Source organism: Strongylocentrotus purpuratus, unplaced genomic scaffold (genome assembly GCF_000002235.5).
Source record: "Strongylocentrotus purpuratus isolate Spur 01 unplaced genomic scaffold, Spur_5.0 spur5_scaffold_7, whole genome shotgun sequence".
NCBI lineage: Eukaryota > Metazoa > Echinodermata > Echinoidea > Camarodonta > Strongylocentrotidae > Strongylocentrotus > Strongylocentrotus purpuratus.
Window position 1 is genome coordinate 11915167 of NW_022145613.1, and position 25253 is coordinate 11940419.

General features: G+C 38.0%; 2 protein-coding genes across 2 annotated transcripts; both read left to right on the forward strand.

Moving 5' to 3' along the window:
• Window positions 1-471: 471 nt before the first annotated feature.
• On the forward strand, window positions 472-2689 carry LOC115920013 (chondroadherin-like). Its single transcript, XM_030974850.1, has one exon. It carries the CDS (start codon window positions 532-534, stop codon window positions 2068-2070), a length of 1539 nt encoding a protein of 512 aa, XP_030830710.1. The 5' UTR covers window positions 472-531; the 3' UTR covers window positions 2071-2689.
• A 5612-nt stretch (window positions 2690-8301) lies between these two features.
• On the forward strand, window positions 8302-24316 carry LOC100893877 (slit homolog 1 protein). The gene is made up of 4 exons (XM_003728207.3): window positions 8302-8519; window positions 12981-14572; window positions 21631-23844; window positions 24260-24316. Exons 2-4 carry the CDS (start codon window positions 13043-13045, stop codon window positions 24314-24316), a joined length of 3801 nt encoding a protein of 1266 aa, XP_003728255.2. The 5' UTR covers window positions 8302-8519; window positions 12981-13042.
• Window positions 24317-25253: the final 937 nt, after the last annotated feature.

A 25253-nucleotide genomic window follows, 5' to 3' on the forward strand; every position in this document is an offset into this window, starting at 1 on the left:
ATCCTAGACAAACTCATAAATAAGTTTTGTTATAGTCTCATGGCAACGTGATGCAGGGCACTTCATTATTTTAAGTGCAAGGCTGACTTCGAAATCGATGGTTGTTACCTAGTAATTGGTAAATCCATGACAACGACACGTACGATATGTACACCAAAGTATGAATGAGCTGGCATCGGCATTTTGATTGCGATCACCTGTATGGGAAATAATAGGAAATGTTGGAATACAAGAAATTAGCCAATGGCCAGATTTTGTACAAATGAAAGAGGAACCACAGGGCCAGGGATGAGGAAGAGGCGGCGGGGGTAAGCGAATTAGCCAGGAATATTAAGAACTTTCATGTTTCAACAACATTTGTATCTTCTTTTGTGTGTATGCAGGTTTGTAACATCATGGTAATTAAAATCCCATTATTATTGTAGTATGGCTTTTAATCATAATCTTCTTTCTATCTTTCCAACAGGCGAGGTTACAACTATACACTACAAAAAAAAACATACCAACCCCAAAGCATAAACGACATCGACCATGTGGAGCATAAGGCACAAGAATTGGTTCTTCACGGTGGCCTTTGGTTGTTGGTGCTTCCATCTCGTCAAGGCACAGCAGAGCAAGCATATTGACACACCGGAAGTGCTTCTCTGCGACGAGCTGTGCGAATTCAGTGCATGGGCAATGCATGCCTACTGCGGAGAGCGCATGCTCGGTGACCTTCCCCTCCAGTGCCGAGAGGTAAAGACCCTTGATGTGCGATTGAACGATATCCACAGTCTGAGGAGTGGTCGTTTGTCAGAGTTTGAGAATCTTAAGTACCTGTTCTTGGTCGGGAACAACATGTCAGAAGTTCAGGATGGTGCCTTTGAAGGGTGTGAAGGGATCGAGTTTCTGTCCTGGGGAGGAAATAATTTTACAAGGCTTACTCGAAGCAAGTTTGTTGGGTTGGCAAATTTGAAACACATGCTGATGGAAAATTCCAACATCAGAGAAATCGAGACGGAAGCTTTCATAGAAACGCCACTCCTGAAGACGTTAGATCTGTCTGGAAATACATTGATCTCACCGCCCTGCGATGTACTTCATCCGCAGAATGTGCTCACTGACTTGTCCCTATCTGATAACTTTATCTCGATCCTACCTGAACGGTGTTTCTCGAGGTTTCAGCATCTGAAACGTCTGAAATTTAGCAATAATCCAATACGTCTCATCACGAACCTGTCTGCGTTCGAAGGTCTACATTCTTTGGAAAAGTTGGAGATGGACAACACGTCGCTGACTTCGCTACCAGTCGGATCTTTCCGCCATATCCATACTGTGACTGAATTTGTACTCTCAAGAAACCTGATCGAATTCCTGAAGGAGCGAGACTTTGCCACATTGCCAGAAGTGGAGGTTCTGCGTCTTGACCACAACCATATCCACGCGATCCACTCGCAAACCTTCGTCGATCTTCAGAGATTACGGCTCCTCGTCATATCCAACAATAAAATCATGTCGATTGGACTCCACACTTTTATTCCTGTAGAGACTACTCTAGAAGAACTTTATCTGGATGGTAACAAGCTGCGATCCATCCAGAACATCAGTGACAGCAGCATCCGTTCCTTGAAAAAGCTATCACTGGCGAGGAACCCTCTGGAATGCAATTGCCATCTTTCCACGTTCTGCCATTCTACTTCCGGGATGATACAAGGTGGCGCCAACGTCACTTGCAGAATGTCTAATGGAGTCGAGGTAAACATCTTTGAAACAAACTTTACAGCCACCCCATGTCCTAAGGCAAAACCAGGACATGTCAATCCTCTGGAAAGGATAGGGGTCACCAACAAACCTATAGTGCCCTTTTATGGTGAAACAACGGAACAACTGGAAACCAACGAATTGTCGACATCACGACAGAATATTTTTTACGTCCTTATTTTTCTCATGGTCTTGACTGTAATGTTAGGGTGTGCCCTCCTCGTATGGTGGATCTTACGGGTGAAAATGAGGAAGAACAGAAAATATAGCAAGCCGGTTGAAGACAACTATAATGTAAAGGACACATCTGACAATTACGATGTCATTTAAATGTCCCTTGCTGGGAAACTTCAAAATGAGCTACAAGCCTTGCTTCTCAGTGGATCACTCCATTTCGAGTTTTTCCTTTTAAAAAACATACGTAATTTTACAGATAATGTACAGAATTTTCGTTTTGTAATTCTTGTAATGCATTACAAAATGCCCGCGTCACACTGTCCCGAAGTTGACACCAGATGGACACACGAATATGGAATTTTGAATTTCGCACGAAGATGGCCCCGAACTTGGTCAACAGCCAATCAACAGTCGAAGCAAGTTAGATGCCTAAAGAAGGTTACTCAGTGCACCCGAACCACACACGAATGCAACACGAAGATGTGAATTTGTATTAATTATTTTACCCGCAGGCCACACGGAGGCCACACGATGGATACACGACGTCGAATTGAGAGTACGATGCTTTCGAACTAGGTCACGAAGGCGTCACATAAACTCCCGATGGTATAAAACCTTCAACCGACGTTGGGAAATTCAATTGCTGATCGGAGATTAATGATGCTCTGAGCAGGCCTGGGCGTCGGAACGACTTTCAAAGTGGGGCGGGACCAACAAAAAAGGGGCACTTTCTGGAGAAAAAAATGGAACCTACAAAGGGAACTCTCAAAGCGAAAGTATAAACATTGTTAGACATTGGTATATACCCCTACATGGTGATAACATTAACTGGGATGCTTTCAATATTGTTTCTCTTTATACATCATACAAGATTTTGCTAAAATGAGAGAAAACGGTGCTAGGGTATTGACTTAAATGCTAGATGCACAATAAACGATAATCTGAAAGTTTGAGTGATAAAAGACCAGTATTAAAGATAATAATCAGGAAAAATAACTGCTCTGATCCAGTCCATAATTCTCCCAACTATATTATTACAATTTAATTACATTTCCGGTGAACGTAAATCGTCACGAAGCAATGAATTGGCTCTATATACCATTTCAGACATTCAAGCGTTAAAAGACTTTTAAAAGCCTGTCGTTTGTCTTGTTTTCATGGAAAACGGTAGGGAAAATTCAACAATGGTTGGGAGAATTCACTTTTAGAGGGTGTCGCACAGTCACGCCTTCAAAGAAAATAATGAATATCTTTGTGGTTTGATCATTTTTTTTCAGGATTTTTTTGCATGTTAGAGGGTAAGTACAGTAAAAGTATTACAATAAGTAACACTAAGTCACTTTAAGCATTATAATTTTCAGTTTGGTATGATGGTCTGAATATTCATTTGCGAGCGAGGAAAATTGTTAAGATTTGTGAGGTCGCAGTGCGAAAAATGTTATCTTATCTAGAGAACTAAACCTAATCCTGATGGGGTTAAACAAACATTTTCATAACGAAAGACTAAAAAGACCTTTGATAAGTAACATAATTATATCATCTATAAATGCGAGTGAGTGTAGCGAGCGAGCTTTAGGGGAAATTAGAGGCACGTTTAAAAAAGGAGGAAAGGGGCACACTTATCGACCTATTAGAAAAGAAAAGGAACACGTTTCAAATTACAAAGGGTTATTGTCATCGGCACTTTCTATACCTGAAAAGATGTACTCGCCAGTGATGAACAAGGACACTTATGAGAATGGTAAATAGGCATGATTCGACGGAAATGGGGCATCCTTCAGATTTGGGTAGGGGCATTTATAAGAGGTGAAAATGGGATAGGTCCCTTATTAGAAAGGAAAAGGGTCACGTATCATTGTTAAAAGGGAAATTATCAGACTGTACACGGGCACTTATCGCACATGAAAAGAGGCACTGACCAGATATGAAAAGGGGTATTTATGAGAATGAACAGAGACATTTTTCATAGGTGAAAAGGGTGCATTTGTGAGAAGAGGAAGGAGCTCTTTTTTAATGGGGGCACTTAACATAAGTAAAAAGGAGCACTTCTAAGATTGGAAAAGGGGCACATATGCAATTAAAAAGTGAAAAAAGTGCACTTATCGGAGTTAAAAATGGGTTGTTATTAAAAGGGTAATAGGTACTTTCTACAAAGGAAAATGGGCTCTTTTCAAAGTAAAAGGGGCACCTCTCAAATTTGAATGCGGTAATTATTAGAGGTGAAGAGGCACTTATCAAAAGTGAAAAGGAGCACTTCTCATACCTGAAAAGGGGCACTTACTAGAGATTCAAAAGGGCACTTATGAGAAGGAAAAATGGACACATATTTAAAAGGAAAATGGGAAATGGTCGAAAGAAAAGTTGCAAATGTCAAAATAAAAGGGGCACTTTTCAAGATAAAATGGGCCCTTTTCCTATGCAAAAAGGAGCACTTGCACTTTTCCTATATAAGAAGGAGCCTTTTGAGGGATACTTTTTTTTTTTTAAACAGGGGCACTGTGCCCCTCCCCCCCCCCCCCCCCCCCCCCCCCCCTCCGGGAGCGCTCCCTCTGGCTCTGAGGCTGGCTTTTTATATGTTTACGTTACCATGACACATGGGAAAACATTTACATTGATTGAATGTTTTATATCTCAAAATTGATTCTAGTTTATAATACATACATGTTCATGTATCTGTGTATATATCTGCATTGTATATTGTATTCGTTAGTTCGTTCATAAGTGAGCATATCTGAAATGTATCATGTATATTCTTAATCTAAAATTTCTTCAACTTGGTTGTATAGAACTGATATAAATTAATATGCGATATTTTGTGTGAAGAGCTCCTAACATCTTAGTCTTAAAAGTGGTACATGTAATATATGTTCATAATGTTCAATCTTCAATGTTTACGTAAAATGATTTGAATAAGAATATGCATGGACTTATCGTTATATATGGGTATATTCTAGTAATCTTCAAAGGGCTAAGCGGCCTATCACAAAGATGAGAGGTTGCTCTGATTACTTATATAGAATATCATTTATATAGTCACCAGCTATGTATGTGTGAGCGTGTGTTTTATCGGTTTTGTTTGTTTGTACGTTTGTGTTTTTTTATATATTGTTGTGTCTTTTTTAGGTATTGCAAAGTTTTGTATGCGTGGATAAGACGACGGCGTAACAGCACTGTGTCAAAAACCACTAAACGCGGCACATTCGAAATCAATATGAGATGTGGCAGCACTTCTAAAACAACTTTATATGGCAATATTCCATGGCATTGTCACTCAATGATACAACTCGCCTGGAACTTGAAAAATGGACCAAAAATTTGTATGGCACAAATTTATTTGTCCATGTTCTACTATTTTAGTTAACTCCGACACTGGGTCTAAGATTATGTTTAACAAAGGAAAGCGTATAGACTTCCGAATAACGTTCTTTGTTAAACCTCAATTTTTAAACAAACTTTTGAACAGAATTTGGAACAGAATTTGAAACAAAGTCTTGAACCCAGCTTTGGCTAAATTTTAGGAGAATACGGGCCAATTAAACTTGAAGTTGATAAAGGTGTTTATATATTTTGAACAATATTGGAACCTTTGATACTGATATTGAGGTAGTTGTTGTAAATATTATACCATTGTCTTTCATTGTATAAAAAAGTATTTTTGCATTTATAATGGTGTATAGCAAAACATCCTGCATTTCGTTTTTATATGTGTATCATATTGAATTTACTGAAATTACTCTAAAATAGCAAAATAAAAATGCGAAGCATTGAAAGCATCTGTTGTACTCCAGACTATGAATCATAGACATGTATTTCATTATTTGTACTTATGTTTGTAAATAATGAATATTCATTTTTGTAAAAGAAAGATATTACTTGATTTGTCTTTGATTATATGAATATTTTTTACAGTTATTATTTGTTTTGTTAGTAATAAAATTTGCTCTGCATACATTTATTTTGTAGATTTCTTTCATTAAATTGTGGCTGTGATTGTACTATATGATACTGACAGATGAATCAATTAATAAGTGAGAATGATTATGTACAGTATAAATAGAGAGAGAGAGAGAGAGAATTAGAGAGAATTGGCGCTTGGAATGAGATGAAAATGAGCATTCAGTAATTAATTGGCAAAAGTGTTTTAAATAAATCATGTTAGATGCAAAATATTGTCAGAGACACATAGTTTTTCCAAAGTACACTAGTATAGGAAAACAGTAATAATTTACCAGTAAATGAGCATAAAATTGCTTCACTTAATCTGGATTTATCAACATTCCTAGACCTACATACCAAAGCTTTTAAAAAAACTGATTTCCTTTGAAATAATTTATTGTTTCCTTTTTTTTGTGTCAAACTATCATCGAGCAAAAGAAAAAAATTCAAATCAGGCATACAATTAATTTTCCTACCAAACATTTTGTTTAAATGTCTTTTCTTATAAAACAATGACCCTTTGCAAATACACATGTAGTTCATTATCCATATTTACGTTTTAACTTAAAGTAATTTTCAGAATTTTGTAGATATTTACCAATCAGTAAATGAAATGGGCGCTAAACAATATAAGGTGCCTCAGAGCCACTGATTATGAGAGTTGTTCTTTGATCGCGTCTCAAATAAATTAGGCTAATTTCAGAGCATTTAAACAATTGGCACTATAGAGTAATTAATAATAATAAAAAGATATTTTTATACCGCAAATGTCATACTGCCTCTTATAGGTCTAAATTCCATTATATTCATGAATTAAATAAGTTCACTGATCACTGTATTCGAATTGATTTAATTTCTCGTCTCGTTTATGGCTCAAAAACTCACTGTTCACATATATATTCATATGTTCTACACAATAAAACTTTCCCAAATCACTTAATTCCAGACCTGTTCTTTCACATCACATAATCGCTTGACAAGAAATCATCTTTATCTTTAAGTTATCGGATATGAGATGGTTTAGCTAAAGAATTGTCACACAGATAATACCCTGCTTTTAGTGTTCTAGATATAGACGGTCAGCTCTCTGTCTTCGCCTACAAACCGACTATATCGAACTTGACGGTTCGAAATCGGGTCACGTCCTTTGGTCGTTCTCGTTCTACAATCATAAAAAGGCCTACTTGGATTTAATTGAGAGATGTCTATGGCTATCCACAGGCGAGGTTCTAGAAAAAAATTGGAGAAGGGGGCATTTTTGGTGGTGGGGAAGGGGAGGGGCTTGAAAATATTGGGGGATTGAGCCTGTAGCCCGCCCCCCCCCCCCTTTACTGGTGATCCGAAAGTGTTTTTTTTTGGCACGGGGTATTTGATTATCTTTAATTAATGGAACAATTTTATTCATGTAGACTGAACCAATATCGCTCAACTGATAGCCGGTCAGCTGAGCTGCGGTCATATATTGGAGTTCAGTCGCAAAAATGAAAAGCATAGCCACAATAATTCTATAGTTAGAAACAAAATATTAAAACAATTACTAGGCTAATAGGCAGTGGAAAGCTGAGGAGTAAACCATTTATATGATAGGAGTGGGTGGGGAATATGACTTTGTACACCCCTCCCCCAATTCCCCATTATTCTTCTCTGATGGCAAATTGTACACCTTTAAAGGATGTTGGCAAATTTAAATATGTATTTTTTTTTTTAGCTAGGGACTAGACTCTAGATCCTCTTGTCACTGCTGCACGGGAATTCCCTGATCACATTCACTATGGCCCGGAGGCGTCTGAACTCATCCATAATGGAAAATGCTCATGAATATAAAGTGTTTGGCTAAAAATTGTAGAAGGATACGTGCATTGATGGTAATCATATTATATTAATGAAATGACATGTGCATGAACTTGATGGATGGAAACCTTGCACTATACCTAGGTAGTTCGTAGAGTAGTGCAAAACATCATGGATCGACCTGGCAACCATGTAGAGGAAGGCAGAGGATTAAATTCGGTTGCATTAACTTGTAAGCGCAGCAATTTAATGAGGTAATTGTTTGATATCAAAATACAATACTCATTGTCGACTTCTTTTCTTTTTTTTTAAACATAGTATTACATGCTACGACCACTTGAAGGGGTTAAACATTTGTGCTCACTTCCAGCTTTACAACTGGATTTTGCGCACTTCACATTTTGCCTTTCGACTACCTTAACAAAAAAAGTACACTCTATATAGCCCTTACAGATTCGTGTTCCAGCAGTAGATTCGTCATTTATGATATACCCAACCCAATTCACTTACTATACTCCCATCTTAAAATCGATATGAATTTAATTATACAAATAAAGCTCTATTTATTGGTACACCGTGCCCTCCTGCGGCTGGATCTGCTTTCGCGGATGAATAATGATCAACCGTTAGTATAATAAAATTCTATCCGTGTTTTTCTTTGTCTCGCTCGATCCGCGCGTTTTAGGTTTTCCCCGGGGTATTCCAAAACTGCGATTGGCTTTACTTCCGCAAATACATAATTATGCTAAAATGCTACAATACCACTGTGTTTTCAGGATGACGTACATGTTCCTCAGCATTATGATTCCGATACTGTAAACAAGTTTATCAGAGCAGGATACCTCAGAGCTCAGACTCGTTTAGCTATATGATTGGTGAGTATTATATAAAATGTATTTGTGTCGATCTCGCTGGCTTGTCAGATGAGATCAGAGGCTTAAATGTCTATGGGGCGCCTCGATATGAATATTATTTTATTTTCCTGTATGCTTCACTAATGCAGTAAACATATTGTTGGCCTCTTTTCTATATAGGCAAATCTGTCACCAGTGGTCTATTTTTTGTTCCCATTTGGTAGCCTTTATTATAAAAATGTAATACGTATTCGGTTTACCTTTACCTTTACCTTTACCGCCAATACTGGAAGAATGCCGAGGCAGCAGTCGAGCTGTTCCAGGTCTGTCTTTTTGTCACTTCTGGTACTCTAGCTATACACTTCACATAATAAACAAAACACGGGGGGGGGCAGAGGGGCAAGACGTTAAATCTCGACTGCCCCATGCAGGAGTAATGGAATCAATATGAGTATCGAGAGACATAGCGCTGTTCCTTCCAACAACGATAAGCTTGGTTTTGAAGGCGTGGCGCCTCATCTACCTACACAGGCAGAAAGATCAAGTTATCAATCACTCTGTGACTGTCCTCCCTTACATTTGTCCTACACTTAGGCTTTGCGAGCTTGAACCTATGCTCTCGTTGTTGTGTCTGCTAGTTGGAAGAAGTGGTCAGGGTTGAGTCTGGCTTGCTCATAAATGATCTTGACACCTAAATCATGACTCCTCTCCTCCTGTTCTAAAGAGATGGTAAATTCAGGCATTTAAGCCTCCCTGTGTAAGGCTGGTGTTTCATTGTAGAGATCATCTTTGTTGCTCTCCTCTGGGAGTTCTGCACTCTCTCCTCGGCCTTTGCATCTGAAATGACTTGGTTACCAGATTACATTTCCGTACTAAAGGAGTGGTGCACTAGTCCTTTAAACAGCTTGTGAATGGTAGATGTGTCATGGCACTAAAAGCCTACACGTCTGATGCTGATCAGAACCTGAAACCTTGGTACTTGATACCTGTTTGTTCAAAGTACACGGTAATTATCGTATATATCCAAAACGAAATAACAAAAACAATGTATGCTGTCTGTAAGTCAGAGCAAAATATTGATCTCTGATCAGCATCACTTTGAGGAATCTTTTATTGGGAACTTAGAATTAGTGCAATACAGTACGATTGAAGATATATCATACATTTTCTCATTTCTACGACTTTACCAAGAGATCTGAAATACAATAGATTCCCAATCACTATGTTTTACGAGCAATCTATCATTAGCTCTTAAACATCACAAGTTTCCTCTTTGTATTACAAAACATAGAGTTTCTTCTGTCTCATTAACTTCACATACAATATTGCACCTTGATTCACACATAGTTATATATATTGGAATAATTATTTAAAACAAATTAATTGTCTTTATACAATGTTTTATAATAATTCATCAACTAATTTTTAGCCAAATATTCGAGTCATCTTTTACTTCTATTTGCATAGACATAACGTTTCATTTGTAAAGCTTTTGTTTATTTTTCTATTTTTAGACTATTTTTGTTATATTGTAAGCATTGTGCAAATTTATTTGCTTCATGTGAACATAATCATACCGCATCAGCTGTGTGTAAATACAATTTGCAGGGGCGTACTACTTTGACAATGAATAATATGAACCAGGTTTTTTTTTAATATTTGCACAGCTCATAATCATAATCGTTATTGTGAGGGTAAAGTACAATAACGCATGAATTAAAGTGGCCTTCGGGTTCTTATTATGTGGACAAAAAGGATGCGCTTTTTACACAATATATTTCTGTGTTCAATCCAGACATGATTGTGTGGGAAAAGACCAGATGGCAATAACAATTTTGTTGATGATGATGTAGATGATGATTACATTCCTGAAGATAGAAAGCGCTGAATACTTATTTTATCACGGCTCAAGCAATCAGAGAATAGTTCAATTTATTTTGATTGTGATAGACGTATTATTGCAAAATACAGCGTCGTTTGGTGAAAGCTAGAGAAGGATTGAGAGAGAGAGAGAGAGAGAGAAAGGGAGAGATAAAAAAAAAGAGTGAGAGAGAGAAAGAGAGAGAGAGAGAGAGGACAGAGAGAGAGAGGACAGCGAGGGATACAAAGAGATATATATATATATATATATATATATATAAAGTAACCAGATGGATGGCATAGAAATAGAAATAGACAATACCATTATCAAATGTGTCGATGCCGCTAGAAATCTTGGCGTGCAGCTAGATAAAAATCTTACAATGAAAGCTCAAGTCAATAATGTATGTAAAACCAGTTCGTTTGCTCTGCACAAAATTGGAAAAATCCCCCAATTCCTAACCAAAGAAGCTACTAAGCAGCTGGTTCATGCCCTGGTTATATCTCGCATAGATTTTTGCAATAGTTTACTATATTCTCTTCCTGATGTTCACACCAATAAATTACAAAGAATCCAAAACTCAGCAGCCAGACTAATCACTAGAAGAACTAAACGCAGAGAACATATAACACCCATACTTAAACAATTGCACTGGCTGCCAGTTAAGTCCCGTATTAATTATAAGATCCTTTTACTGACATATCAATGCCTAAACGGTACAGCCCCGTCTTACCTCCAAGATCTCATTCTACAATATACCCCTATCAGAAACTTAAGATCAAATAGTAAATCCCTCCTAGTAGCTCAAAGCACTCAAACAAAATATTATGGCACTCGCTCTTTCAGAAATCTTCGGCCGAATTGTGGAACAGCTTGCCTGATACTGTCAAACAGCAAAGCACAACAGAATCATTTAAAACTCTCTTGAAGACCTATCTTTTTGTAAATTGCTAATTTTGTTCCAGCTGTTTAGTGACTTCTTTGATTATAGTATCATGTACATATTTAATATTTAATTTATTTTTCATTTAATTGTCATGATTTTTCATGTTTAAATTTGTATTACCTGAATTTACAATGTATTACATGTAAGCTATGTTGGAATTGTGTATCAATATTTTTGTTTGTAATTAATTATTTTCATGTATCAGGCATAAATGTTCATTTCTATTCCTCCCTTTTCCTTCTTTTCTAAGCGCATAGGGACTTTCTTTATGTGAGTGATATGCGCTATACAAATAACGTTCATTATTATTATTATTATTATTAGAGAGAGAGACAGACAGACAGACAGAGAGATAGAGCTATTGTAATTGATATGAAAGAGCAGATTGTGTCAACACAAAAGTCATGTAAGGGTTTATCAAAAATTATTGTGCCTACGTCATTATTTCCACGTATGAAAGAGTCATTCGTGCCTGTACAAGAGAAGTTTTTTTTGTTGGGGGGGGGGGCTGTGGGGGTTGTTACAGAGGGCCGAAAGACACCTGGCAGCTACATAATGTTCCGTATTTAGCTAAGTTATAAAGATAGTTAGCACTTTGTTAAAACTCGTCTATCATCACAGTACATCCCACTCCACCGAGGGTCCACTAGACCAAGAGTTCGAAAAGGTCCTCGAGACCGAAATTGCCGGCCGGGGCGGGTCGTCGTAGCAACCCTCAAGAAAACGGTCAGAAGGCCTGCTAGACCGATTTTTGATCTCTCGTAGGCCGTTGGTTTCGGTCTCCGGGAAATCTGTAACATTCATGTGGCTTCACTCAACTCTGAAATCTAATCAACTTTTATTACCATGCGATAGATAAAGATCCATATTTTACCTTCTGTATATAAAGTAGATTTATGGTGATCAATAATAAAATAGCAGTCTGGGCATTGTAGTAGATCCAGGGTCTGAGTAATTGACAACAATTGACAGCTAGCGAGTTTTCGATTCTGTTGATCTGTCACGCATGTCCCGCGTCATTGTATTCAAATCATCGCAAGCCTTGCATCTCGGGTCTATAGAGTTCAAATATTACTGAACAGTGAACCATCTTCCTTTCTCTCTCTCTCTCTCTCTCTCTCAATATGCGCCACCGGGGCTACAACATGTATCCTAGACAAACTCATAAATAATTATTGTAATAGTCCCATGGCAACGTGATGCAGGGCACTTCATTATTTTAAGTGCAAAGCTGACTTCGAAATCGATGGTTGTTACCTAGTAATTGGTTAATCCAAGACGACGACACGTACGCTATGTACGCCAAAGAATGATTGAGATGACATCGGTTTTAATATCACCTATCAATGGCAAGGCATGTTGATTGCGATCACCTGTATGGGAAATGCTGTTAGGAAATGTTGGAATACAAGATATTATCCTATGAGCCAGCCTTTTTACAAATGAAAGAGGAAATACAGGGCCAGGGTGAGAAAGAGGCGGTGGAGATAAGCGAACTGGCGAGGAATATTAAGAACTTGCGTGTTTCGACAAAATATTTAGGATTGAATTTCAGTGAAACACACATTTTTCTGATCTTTTTTTGTATGTATCCAGGTTCGTAAAATCATGGTAAAAGCCCATTATTATTGTAGTATTGCTTCTAATCATAATTATATTTCTATCTTTTCAACAGGCGAGGTTACAACTATACACTACACAAAACATACCAACCCCAAAGCATAAACGACATCGACCATGTGGAGCATAAGATACAAGAATTTGTTCTTCACGATTGCCTTTGGCTGTTGGTGCTTCCATCTTGTCAAGGCACAGCAGAGCACGCATACTGACACACCGGAAGTGCTTCTCTGCGACGAGCTATGCGAATTCAGTGCATGGGCAATGCATGCCTACTGCGGAGAGCGCATGCTTGGTGACCTTCCCCTCCAGTGCCGAGAGGTAAAGACCCTTGATGTCCGGTTGAACGATATCCACAGTCTGAGGAGTGGTCGTTTGTCAGAGTTTGAGAATCTGAAGTACCTGTTCTTGGTCGGGAACAACATGTCAGAAGTTGAGGACGGCGCCTTTGAAGGATGTGAAGGGATCGAGTTTTTGTCCTGGGGAGGAAATAATTTTACAAGGCTTACTCGGAACAAGTTTGTTGGGTTAACAAATTTGAAACACATGCTGATGGAAAATTCCAACATCAGAGAAATCGAGACGGAAGCTTTCATAGAAACGCCACTCCTGAAGACGTTGGATCTGTCTGGAAATACTTTCATCTCACCGCCCTGCGATGTACTTCATCCGCAGAATGTGCTCACTGACTTGTCCCTGTCTGATAACTTTATCTCGATCCTACCTGAACAGTGTTTCTCGAGGTTTCAGCATCTGACGCGCTTGAAACTAAGCAATAATCCAATACGTATCATCACGAACCTGTCTGCGTTCGAAGGTCTACGTTCTTTGAAAAAGTTGGAGATTGACAACACGTCGCTGACAGCGTTAACAAACGGATCTTTCCGCCATATCCATACTGTGACTGAATTCGTACTCTCAAGAAACCTGATCAAAGTCCTGGAAGAGCGAGACTTTGCCACATTGTCCGAAGTGGAGATACTGCGCCTTGACCACAATCAGATCCACGCGATCCACCAGCGAACCTTCGTCGATCTTCAGAGCTTACGGCTGCTCGTCCTATCCAACAATAATATCATGACGATTGGACTCCACACTTTTATTCCTGTAGAGACTACTTTAGAAGAACTGTATCTTGATAGTAACGAGCTACGATCCATCCATAACATCAGCGCTAGCAGCATCCGCTCCTTAAAGAACCTATCACTGGCGAGGAATCCTCTGGAATGCCATTGCCATCTTTCCACGTTCCGCCATTCTACTTCCGGGATGGAACAAGGTGGTGCCAGTGTCACTTGTAGATTGGCTAATGAACTCGAGGTAAACATCTTTGAAACACGCTTAACAGCCACCCCATGTCCTAAGCCAAATCCGGGACATGTCAATCCTCTGGCAAGGATAGATCCCACCAAAAAACCTGTCGTGCCCAAGAATGGTGAAACAACGGAACAGCTGGAAACCAACGAATCGTCGATGTTACAACAGCATATTTTCTACGTTCTTGTTGCTCTCATGGTCTTGACTGCATTATTGGGATGTGCCCTCCTGGCTTGGTGGATTATGATGATAAAAATAAGGAAGGAAAACAAAGACAACAGTAAATCGAGTGAGGAAATCAACTATGTAAAGGTTCCTTGTCAAACGGTGTAAGAACTATAAGCCTGAAGCATTTTAAGTATACATAGTTATACTTTGAGATTTAAAGCATTTTTAATGGTAAATTTATGTAATGTCCTACATCGATGAAAATGGCGTTTCTTCAAACGTTAGATGGATAAGTATTCATTACTGATTCTTATTCAGATGTATTTACATTTTTAGTGCACGGTGTATTCATTAGTTCTTTTATAAGTGAATTTTATCTAAAAATGGATTATATTTCTTCATCGTTGTTCATAGCTAGAATAAAACAATGCATACGGTATTTTTTTTTTATATAGAACCCTGAACAGTACATAATTATACGTCTTAAAGTTGTATACATTTCTAAGTATAAACGTGGTACCTATGCAAAACGATAAGTTAATACAGATTCCTCCTCAAATTATTTTTGTGAAAACTATATCGTCTGCAATGGATATGGAAAGAGTCTGTACTTTACAAATTCTGTAATGTAAGGTATTGGTTTTTAGTATGGGGCAATTCGTGGAAAGTACAACCTGTGCGCTTAAAAAAGCCTGTATAAATGTGATTGCAGTGACGTACTTCGTCCTTGCCTTGTTTTCGTTCACATTCTGCCCAATTAATTATTGCAATGACAAAATCGTCATATTATTCGTTTTCTCTTCTGGATTACCCATTCGTTTTGCACGTAGTGCTTGTTATTCCTAGTTAAGTCCTTTTCTCATGTCCGTTTCCTTTCAAATTCCGTAGGCATAGTCTCCAGTATTCTTCGATTTTCGAAATCACTCATGCATAACCGTCCAGGCGCCATTTTGTCCATTTCTGATCCGTTTTAAGGCCTTTCTTTCTTCCTACCTATCTCCACTATCACAGAAGCTACATACTTCTTACAAATTGTTCTAGGTAGTCCGAGAGAGGTTCTTCCGTTTAACACGTAGAAACACGTGTGTCCTTGCACGCATATCGTTGTGGCACGATGCCTGTTGGTCACAAAACTGAAAGCTCATGGTGATGTACAACACCTGTCATTAGGGAAACACCCGGAATGATTTCAAATTCCCCAAGAGAGCCTACTAAAGTGCGTTTTTAAACCCGATTTTTGAAATAAATCCAAATCATAGACTAGAAAATCTAGACCAAATATTTTCCTGGCACAAACTCATTGGTCCGTATTCTGCAAAGTGAGTTAAACATGACCCTAGGTTTAAGATTACATTTAACAAAGAAAAACTTAAGATTTCAGAATAACTTTCTTTATTAAATCTCAATTTTAAACAAAATTTGAACAGAATTAGGAACAAAGTCGTGAGCCCACTAAATATGATTATATTATCTTTAACAATATTTGAGCCTTTGATACTGATATTGATGTAATTGTTGTCCATACTATACTGTTGTCTTTTATTGTTTAAACAAGTATTTTTGCATTTACAATGTCAATTATCATAAGTATAGCCTGCATGTTGTATAGCAAAATAAAAATGCCGCGAAGCATTAAAAGTGTCTGTTTTACCCATTTTCTTTGTGCTAAACTATCATCCAACATTAAAAACAAATTGAAGTTTAATAAAATGTCAATCAACAAGTTCTTTGGTATTATTTGCAGTTTCCTCAATAATTCTATTGATTAACTTTGTATAATTCAGGTATATTTTGTAGACATGTTTTATGTGTGTTCTCTGTTTTCTATATTGTACATAATCTGTATTTTATACTTTCATACAATGTGTATTTTTCTGGATTCGAATTGAATTAAAACTTGAAGCTTGAAGCTTGAAATCAATGTCTTTCATTGTTTAAAAAACTATTTTTGCAGTGTCAATGTCAATTATCAAAATTATGGCCTTCATGTTGTTTATCAATACAGAAATGCGAAGCATTAAAAGTATATTTTGCCATTTTTCTTTGTGCCATACTATCATCCAACATTGAAAACAAATTCAAGTCAGGCATATCTTGATTTTCCCATCAACGATTTTTAAATTTAATTTTATACCTTATCTTTAAAAATAAAGCCCCTTTTCAAATAGTTTATCATTTATATTCACGTTTCAACTTAAAGAGTTAGACCTATTCAAATAATGTTCAGAGTTTAATACATATTTACCTATTAGTAAATGAGACGGACGCAACAATATATAAAGAGCTTCGAAGCCACCTATTAATAGATTTTGGCCAACCAGGTGAATAGATGGCCCTGGAGGAGCTCAGGAATCTGAAGGGGTTGTCTTTTCTCATATCGCAAGTAGACACATACACAAGTTTAATTTTTAGTATTGTACAGTGCGACCCAGAAAAAACGAAACCGAGAATTATCGATGTTTTATCATAACTTAATCACATTTATAATTAATAAATGACACATATTTGTAAAGCTTAGATCCTCCTCGTGCATTTGATCCAACTCATAATGATGCATGTTCCACGTATAGATTAAAAGCAATTTGAAGGAAGAAAACCAAAAAGTCATTTGGCGGGCGGTATCTAAATTTCGAAGAAAAATTCACATTTCTAGAAAGTTCAGGTTCTGCCCTTTCATATGACACCTCAATCAGGAAAAATGAGCAAGGAATAACAAAGTTCTGTTTGTTTAAAGTGATGCTTGCATTTCCATAATTTGATTTTTACAAAGTTCGTTTTCACTGGCTGCCTTCCGTAGAAACAAGCAGAATTGACAAAAGACTTAACTCCGTTTCATTGACAATCAGCCATGCATGAAGTCTTTCGTCTATGTCTGATCGTCAACGAAACGGAGTTAAGTCCTATTGTTAATTCCGTTTGTTGATACGGCAGGCAGCCAGTGAAAACGAATTCGTTAAAATTATGGAAATGCAAGCATCACTTGATTGTTATCATTATTCGCTATAATCTGTTTAATTATCTAGTAGTGTTCTTGCTCAAATATCAGTTTCAGTTTCAGTTTCATTTATATCTCCTCAGGAGATCAAAAGATAAAAATACATATATATATATTTATATTAGATAGCTTAGACAGATACCGAGATGTGATTGGTCCAGAGCTCGTCACGTGATATCAATTGCGAGGATCCAAATTGTTATATTTTCCTGGCCGGTCACTTTTCAGTGTTATATTTTACCGGCTGGTGAAATGAATATATTTTTAATCAATGCATGTCGCCCTCTTGAGGACTGTATGTCACCAACTACATACATTACACCATTATCGAGGGCCATTTTATTTTTTCAATATTTTTTTTTCATGAATTTTTTTTTTTCCCAAGAAATTTTTTTTTCCACATTTTTTTTTTCCCCAAAAAATGCTTTTTTGGGTAAATTTTTTTTTTTAATAATTTTTTTTTGCTAATGCTAATTTTTTTTTTTTTTTTTTTTTTTAACCCCAATTTTTTTTTTTTTTTTTTAAAGGTGATCTCGACAAATTATTTTTCCGTAATTTTGATTGTCTCCGAAAAAAAAAAAAAAAAAAATTCGGGCTAAAAAAAATATGGACCCCCCCCCCCCCCCCCCCCCACAAAAAAAAAAAACCCAAGGCTATCTAACAGTTATTGACTGGCAGGGGGTATATAACATTCTTTGGACCTGAAGGGAGTTATATTTTCCCTCGTGACCATATTTTCCCTCAGCGCTGCGCGCTTCGGGAAAATATAACCACTTGGGAAATATAACTCCCTTCAGCGGTCCAAATAATGTTATATTACACCCCCTGCCAGTCAATAACTGTATAATATATCCCCCCCCCCCCCCCCCCCCCACTCCGAGAACGGACGGACTCCATGCGTGTTACCAAAATGTCCGGTAAAGGGTACTTTTCGTGCGACAAAGTCCGGCCCGAGAATTGTAAAAAAAGGGGGTGATTTAACTTTTCACCCGGAGATTTCTTTAAAAAGGGGGTGTTTTTTCTTTTTTTCTCTCATCTCTTTGGACTCCTGAGAAATTATTCCAAATTTAGGGGGGTACATTGAGCATTTTTCATGATTTAGGGAGGTCTCCAAGGCAGGAAAAGCCCGCGAAAGGGGGGTTCGGAAATGTTGGCAGTCCTCAGATAGGGGGTGCTTTCAAAAAGAGGGAACGAGCATATGCGTACCCTAAATTACACTGAGTGGGGGGGGGGGGGATGACAATACATAATATGAATTATAAAAAGAGAGGAAGGCAGTGGCCACAAAGGAAACAAACCTTGTCAGAGGCCAACCCTCTAAGAAAACAATATATACAATATGTAACATAAAACACATAAAAAGGAACACCAAAAAAGATAAGAAATGAAGTAACTAACCCAATAAACAAACTAACAAAAGAACCTAATAGTACTGAATCTAATATTTAGATATTAAAAATGCTTTATATTTCCTTCTAAAAATAGCTACTGACGCGCTATTCTGAATGTGCGCTATTAAAAGAAGCCACCATTATTATTATCAAACTGGAGAATTTTCTAGCATGGCAAAAGCATTGCATTTTTACTATCTTCTGTTATTTTAATCGTAGAAGCCTGAAGATTTTTTTTGAGAATTTCAACTGTTGTCTTTGCAGAAAAGATTTCGAATTTTCTTTAATGGGTCTCACTGAAACCTGGCCCAGGGAGAATGATAGTATATTTATCCATTCCAAATTATACATTTCTTTCGCAAAGCCGTAAAGGTAAACGTGGCGGACGGTTTGGCTTTTGTATCAAGGATAATAGGCTACAGGATTTGGAAGTATTTAATGATGATATTGAATCTGTTTATTGACGTGTTTTGTAATACTAAAAAGATCACAATTATAGCTGTCATAATAGGCCACCAAGTCAACCTATCATAAATGTTATCAACTCGCTAGAAATCTTCCTAGAGACTTTTATAAACGAAAGGAAGGATTGTTTCTTTTTACTCGCAGATTTTAACATTGATTTGTTATGCCGAACCACTTGTCATACCGGTTCGTACCAGTTTTGCAGATACTTTAATGAATCTTTCAATTCAATTGAATTGAATTAAAATGTTTCTACTTCTTTATATGATAGTTCCTTGTCTGTCTAACAATAGATACGGTACTGTGCGTGGTTTGAGGAAAGATGGGACTTCCCCTTTACAGTCCCGTTTGTGTGACAGGTGTATAATGGTTTGATAATATTCAACTTTGTTTTCGAGGTGGGGAAAACAAAATGTTAATTGTGCTTGTAAATAAAGGATGAGACAAAAAAGGGGAGATTGACGACAGAAATTGAGAAGTTGACATGAATCTGTAGCACAGCCTTAGGATTGAAACACATTCACTTTTCAAAGATTTCGGGGCTTGATGCACATTTTCAGCAACAGTCCGTCTACACTTGAATGATAAGGTAAGTTCCGGATCGTAAGATCATATCAACTGTTAAGACTTTAATTGTTTGTATGCTTTGTGCGCCTATATAGGGCCTACATGTAATCACGTTATAAGGGTTAAATCAAACGTGGAGCACTAGTTACGTTCAGAAATAATGATGATATTGATTAACTGGGTGAATATCAATTTCGATGACAAAAAAGTCCTGAAAAGGTCAGACTAAACGTTTGATTTTACAAATTCAGGTTGTTTAACAACAAACTATATCGGAGATAGGTTCCATCATTGTATCCGAAAATAGCCTAAATAGAAATAGGAAGTACTATACATATATTATGTTGAGACATATCTGCCTCACGGGCTTTTATTGTGTTTTATGAGAGTCAGCTAAAAGTTTGTTTTTAAACACTAACATGATAAATTTGATGGAGTTCAGAGGAAAGCCCCCGTGCATTACCGCAATTTACACGATGAGCTCATTTTTTCATCAATAAGCCTGGATAACAATAATTATTGTATTGATTTCGAGTATAGTGCACATTTGTTTGTTCGCTGTTCGTGTTTGCGGCGGGGCGTAAAAAACACATTTGAGACTACAAATCTCCCTTTTTCATGAAATAGTTACGATGGATCTGACGTAAGCATTTATATATATATATATTTTTTCTAAATGAAAATACACATCTAAATGGTTGAAGGTGTTCATCTTACTCGTAAGAGCTATGACACTGGAACCCCCATTACCTACCACAAAGATATCCCAGGTTTCTTGTTTTCTTTTCATGGAAATGTGTACACGGAATCTAGAAAGGTTTGCTCAGCGGTTTTGTATGAAGTGTTTTTTTAAATAAATAATAACGATGCCAAGTAGTTACATCTCAGTTGATATTTTGACACTTTCGGGCTAATTACTAAAACCTTCAAACATATAAGTTTGTAAGTTGAAAGGACAATCTTAAGGTGCCTCGTAAAATAAATGTAGGCCTACATCTATTCGTAAGATGCTGCATCAATTGGGGAAAATCCCATTCTGGTTACGGAACTTTGTGCATTAAAATCAAAACGGACGGGGTTTTGCAAATTTGCAATAAAAAAAGAAAATCATAAAGGGAATAGGATGTTGATGCATGTCTCCATCAGGATGTAGACTGATAAGCTCTAAACTTTAGTTTTGTTTCCATGCGGAGAGTTCGGTCACTTGAGCTAGGGAAAATTGGCATACAGTTCTATTTTAGAATGTGATGTAGTAGGTGATTGGAGTCTTAGATGCTGAGGGTATATATACATATATATATATATATATATATATATATATATATATATTATTTTCTTTATCTTAAGAATATTATATAGTAGGATATGACATACTTGCTGTTGAAGTCTAAACTGCGAATGGTATATAATTATTATCTTCTCTTTTTATTTAAAAAGATAATTATCTTAGGTCTACTGCTACAGTGAATGCATATACAATCGCAGATGTTAAAGCTTATTAGAAGTATTATATTGAAATATTATACATGCACAATCTCCTTTATATTTTGCCTTTGCATATATCCATTGAAGCAGCATTACATCCGTTACAGACTGGTTATTTTGTCATTATGATCGTTACGAAAACACTGCTCTTCATCGTGTTTCTTTGAAGCTAAGAACCTACCTTGCAAATTATCGTTCAAGTCATTACCCATGCCGATATCATGCATGGATTCCTAAAGATACCGATAAGTGGCAATTGTTACACGTATAATACGTTAAGCTCTTTATTTGTATTTCCTTATAGATTCCACTTCAAGATGTGGACCCTTTATCTTCCAAGAACCCTATTGGCTGTTGCATTCGGATGCTGGTGTTTCCATCTTTCACGAGCGTGTACCACGACATCTCGATGCAGCGAGATCTGTGAGTACAGCGACTGGGCCAAGCATGCAGCCTGCGGGCGACGCTATCTTGAAGACATCCCTCAGGTGTGCTGTGGGGTCAAGTCCTTAGATCTACGACAGAATGACGTCCGGACTCTGCGAAAGGGAGCACTGAAAACCTTCACCAACCTCAAGTACATTTACCTGGACAGGAACAACATGTCTGTGGTCCGGAAGGGAGCGTTTCACGGATGCTCCAAACTGGAGCATCTATCGATGGGAGAGAATAACTTCCGGGGTCTCACAAGACGCATGCTAGAAGGGTTGGAGAAGGTCAAATACCTTATTATAAGCCGAGGAAAGTTAAAGCGCATAGATCGAGGCACATTCCTAGACACTCCATCGCTCTTAACGCTTGACCTACAAGGAAACCAACTTTTGTCACCGCCATGTGAAGCCCTTCCTGCAGGAAACATCCTCAAGACGCTTTTCCTTTCTCGCAACCACATTTCAGTCTTTCCCAGATTGTGCTTCCAAAATTTTACCGAACTCAAACGTCTGCATTTGAATGATAATCCAATCGGCGACATTACCAACATCAATGTCTTCCAGGGATTAGAATCCTTGGAGGAACTCAGTCTGAAGAAAGTTTCTCTCTCTGCGGTTCCTGTTGCCTTGTTCCGTGATGTCAACACGTTGACCACACTCATCATGTCACACAACTTGATCGAATCCCTGCACGAGCGTGACTTCATGGGCTTGCCGTACCTAACCACTCTCAACTTGGAATCCAACCGAATCGTCACTGTCCACGAGAAGGCCTTCAGTGGCCTGGACTTCCTTAAGTTCCTGGTCCTCTCGAACAACCGTATCGTATCCATCGGCCAGGGTGCACTTCGGCCAGTCGAAGGAACACTTCACGACCTTCACCTCCATGGCAATACACTTCCTGAGATCCAAAACATCAGTTCAAGCTTTGCGTCATTGGAGCGCATCTTTATTGCAGATAACCCTCTGATCTGTACCTGTCAACTCGCACCACTTCGTCAATGGCTCCAACTGAACAGAGATGTCCTGAGTTCAACAGAAGGAAATGCAACATGCACAATACCTGACACTGATCAAAACACTCCTGTTCTTGAATCTAACCAGACATACCCGTGTTTACAAACTACCCCAGGGACATTTTTACTGCCTGAAGAAGAAAGAAGCACGGTTGATTTTGAGGCATCGACTTATGGCAGTTTTCCTAATAGCACCGGGGATGTTCCAGATTCAGACCTGCCTCGAATGTTCCTGGTTACATCAAGCACCATTTTCGTTGTGCTGGTTATGTTCATGGTAGTCTTATTAATAGTTTGTTTCAAAGCGCGTCGGCGAACAAAACTAGAAAAGGACAGAGAATCGGATAGCATCTATGCCACTGTGGATGATAACTCCGTTGAAGAAATCCCACCACGTCTGTACAATTTAAGAATTTCCTACAACCCTGTCTATTCAACTCGCATTCGAAATCAAAATGGCCGAAGTTGTAGCACTTCGTGTTCTTTGTGTAATGGCTCTAGGGGACTGTCTTCTCTTTCTCCGTTTCCTCCAATTCCAAACTCTCAAAGAAATCCAACAGTTCCAAGTGGTTCCTGCAGAAACAAAGAACACACCAACTATGACAACCCGACCAATCAAAGACTGGCAATTGCCTCCCATAGTCAGTGTGGTCATGGGACAGACGAATCAAGGAATATTTGGGCAGAAAGTGTTTCTAATGCAGATAATGATGAATACCTGATTAAAAACGATGTCTTAATATCATCAAACGAAGTCACAACTAAAAGCAAGGGCCCTAACCAAGTAAGCTTCAGTGGTGACTCTGGTACGAATGGAATAAATGCCAGGAAGAACATTCGCGGTGGGGAGGATGGTTTTACACCGAAGGGCGAAAAATCGGCAGATGGCGTTGATGATGGAGGTTATTTGGTCGCAGAGACCTCATTCCAAGTGCCTTTATTTGATCATAGTCGTGGCTTGTCGCATGATGATGCGATAAACAATTCTCGTGAGAAAATTCTGGCTGGACCAGTAAATACCATATGGACCCGGGTGTCGACGAAACGGAGCATCAAGAGTGATCACAGAAACTATTTACAACAGGTATTGCTTTTTCAATATTTTTTTTTATTTGTTATCCTCTTACCAAGGTGTTTCATTTCACAAGATCATCATTATATTACATCAATTTGCATTGTCAACATAATATAAGATAATATTTCAATATAGCATTGTTTATCACATATGCGAAAATAACCATTACCATTAAAGAAATTTTATGGGATATACAATATCGTTTTAAGATCGCCCTAGGCAAATTTCGAAAATCTTTGCGATTGTGTTAGTTATTCTCAAAATCAATTGTTCTGTACGAATAATCTTTCTTTATGATTTTCAGAACAAATTTAACGGAAGGAGCTCGGTCCAAGAAGAATTGTTTTGTACAACTCACAGGCAACTGATTACCACTGTCTAGACAAGAAGGGGATTACTCTCGTTTGGCCATACGCATCATTAGTCCTACATTGGGAAAGTAGTCCTGCGTCCTATTGATCCGACGCTGGGAGGAAACTAGATGGACCAAGGGTATACACTTAACCGATACCTGGCTCTAGTCTGTGGTGTATTAGTGAAGGCTCTTGACTACCAGATCCCTGGTTCGATCCTTGCTTGGTGCTAATATTCTTGGACAATGCATTTCGCACGCATTTGTCTTCTCTTCCCAAGTGTATACTATAAAAGGGGTACTTAGTGATGTTGGGGTAATGATAACTGTAGGGCTTGCAGGGGGAGCGAATCTAATACTGATTTAGCTATCCTAAAAATAAGACTTAATTATCGATTAAGCTCCAAGTCTATAACCCTAACCTTATTTTTTTCTAACCCTGGCCTAAACCCCAACTATCGGTTAGCATCTACACGGTCAATGGCGGCGTACGTAAGACCAGAGGTGAGCGACCATTTTATCAACGGTTATTACAAGCTGTTCTCTCTCTCTCTCTCTCTCTCTCTCTCTCTCAAATCACCTAACTTTTCCCTTTTACCAATTAAGTCATAGTTTCAGTGATTGAGCAGTGCTGAAAAAATGGATGAGACAGAACCAGGTATCGTTATCTAATAAAAGTCCCCTCCCCACCATAAAAGAGAGAGAGAGAGAGAGAGGGAGAGAGAGGGGGGGGGGGTAGAGAATAACTGGAAGAGATAGTTGTTGTTTTGGGTTTGATTTTGTCGTTCAGTCAAATTTGACTATTTACACCTGGTTATCTGGTTCGTTATGGTTAAAGAGAAAGATACAGAGAGAGAGAGAAAGAGAGAGAGAGAGAGAGAGAGAGCGAGAGAGAGAGAGAGAGAGAGAGAGAAGGATATAGACTATAGAGAGAGAGGGGGGAGGAGAGAGAAGGGCGGTCGATAGTAACGTTCTTTGGGCCTTTTTATAATGGAAAAAAAATCCGTCACTTTATGAGGGACATCAATTAATACGATTATTTTATTAACAAACCTATTGAACAAAG

Coding starts and splice junctions, on each gene's coding strand:
- LOC115920013 (XM_030974850.1), top strand. CDS start 532: ATGTGGAGCATAAGGCACAAGAATTGGTTCTTCACGGTGGCCTTTGGT.
- LOC100893877 (XM_003728207.3), top strand. CDS start 13,043: ATGTGGAGCATAAGATACAAGAATTTGTTCTTCACGATTGCCTTTGGC. Junction 14,573..21,630: donor AGGTTCCTTGTCAAACGGTG/TAAGAACTATAA, acceptor TTCCACTTCAAG/ATGTGGACCCTTTATCTTCC. Junction 23,845..24,259: donor ACAGAAACTATTTACAACAG/GTATTGCTTTTT, acceptor ACGCATCATTAG/TCCTACATTGGGAAAGTAGT.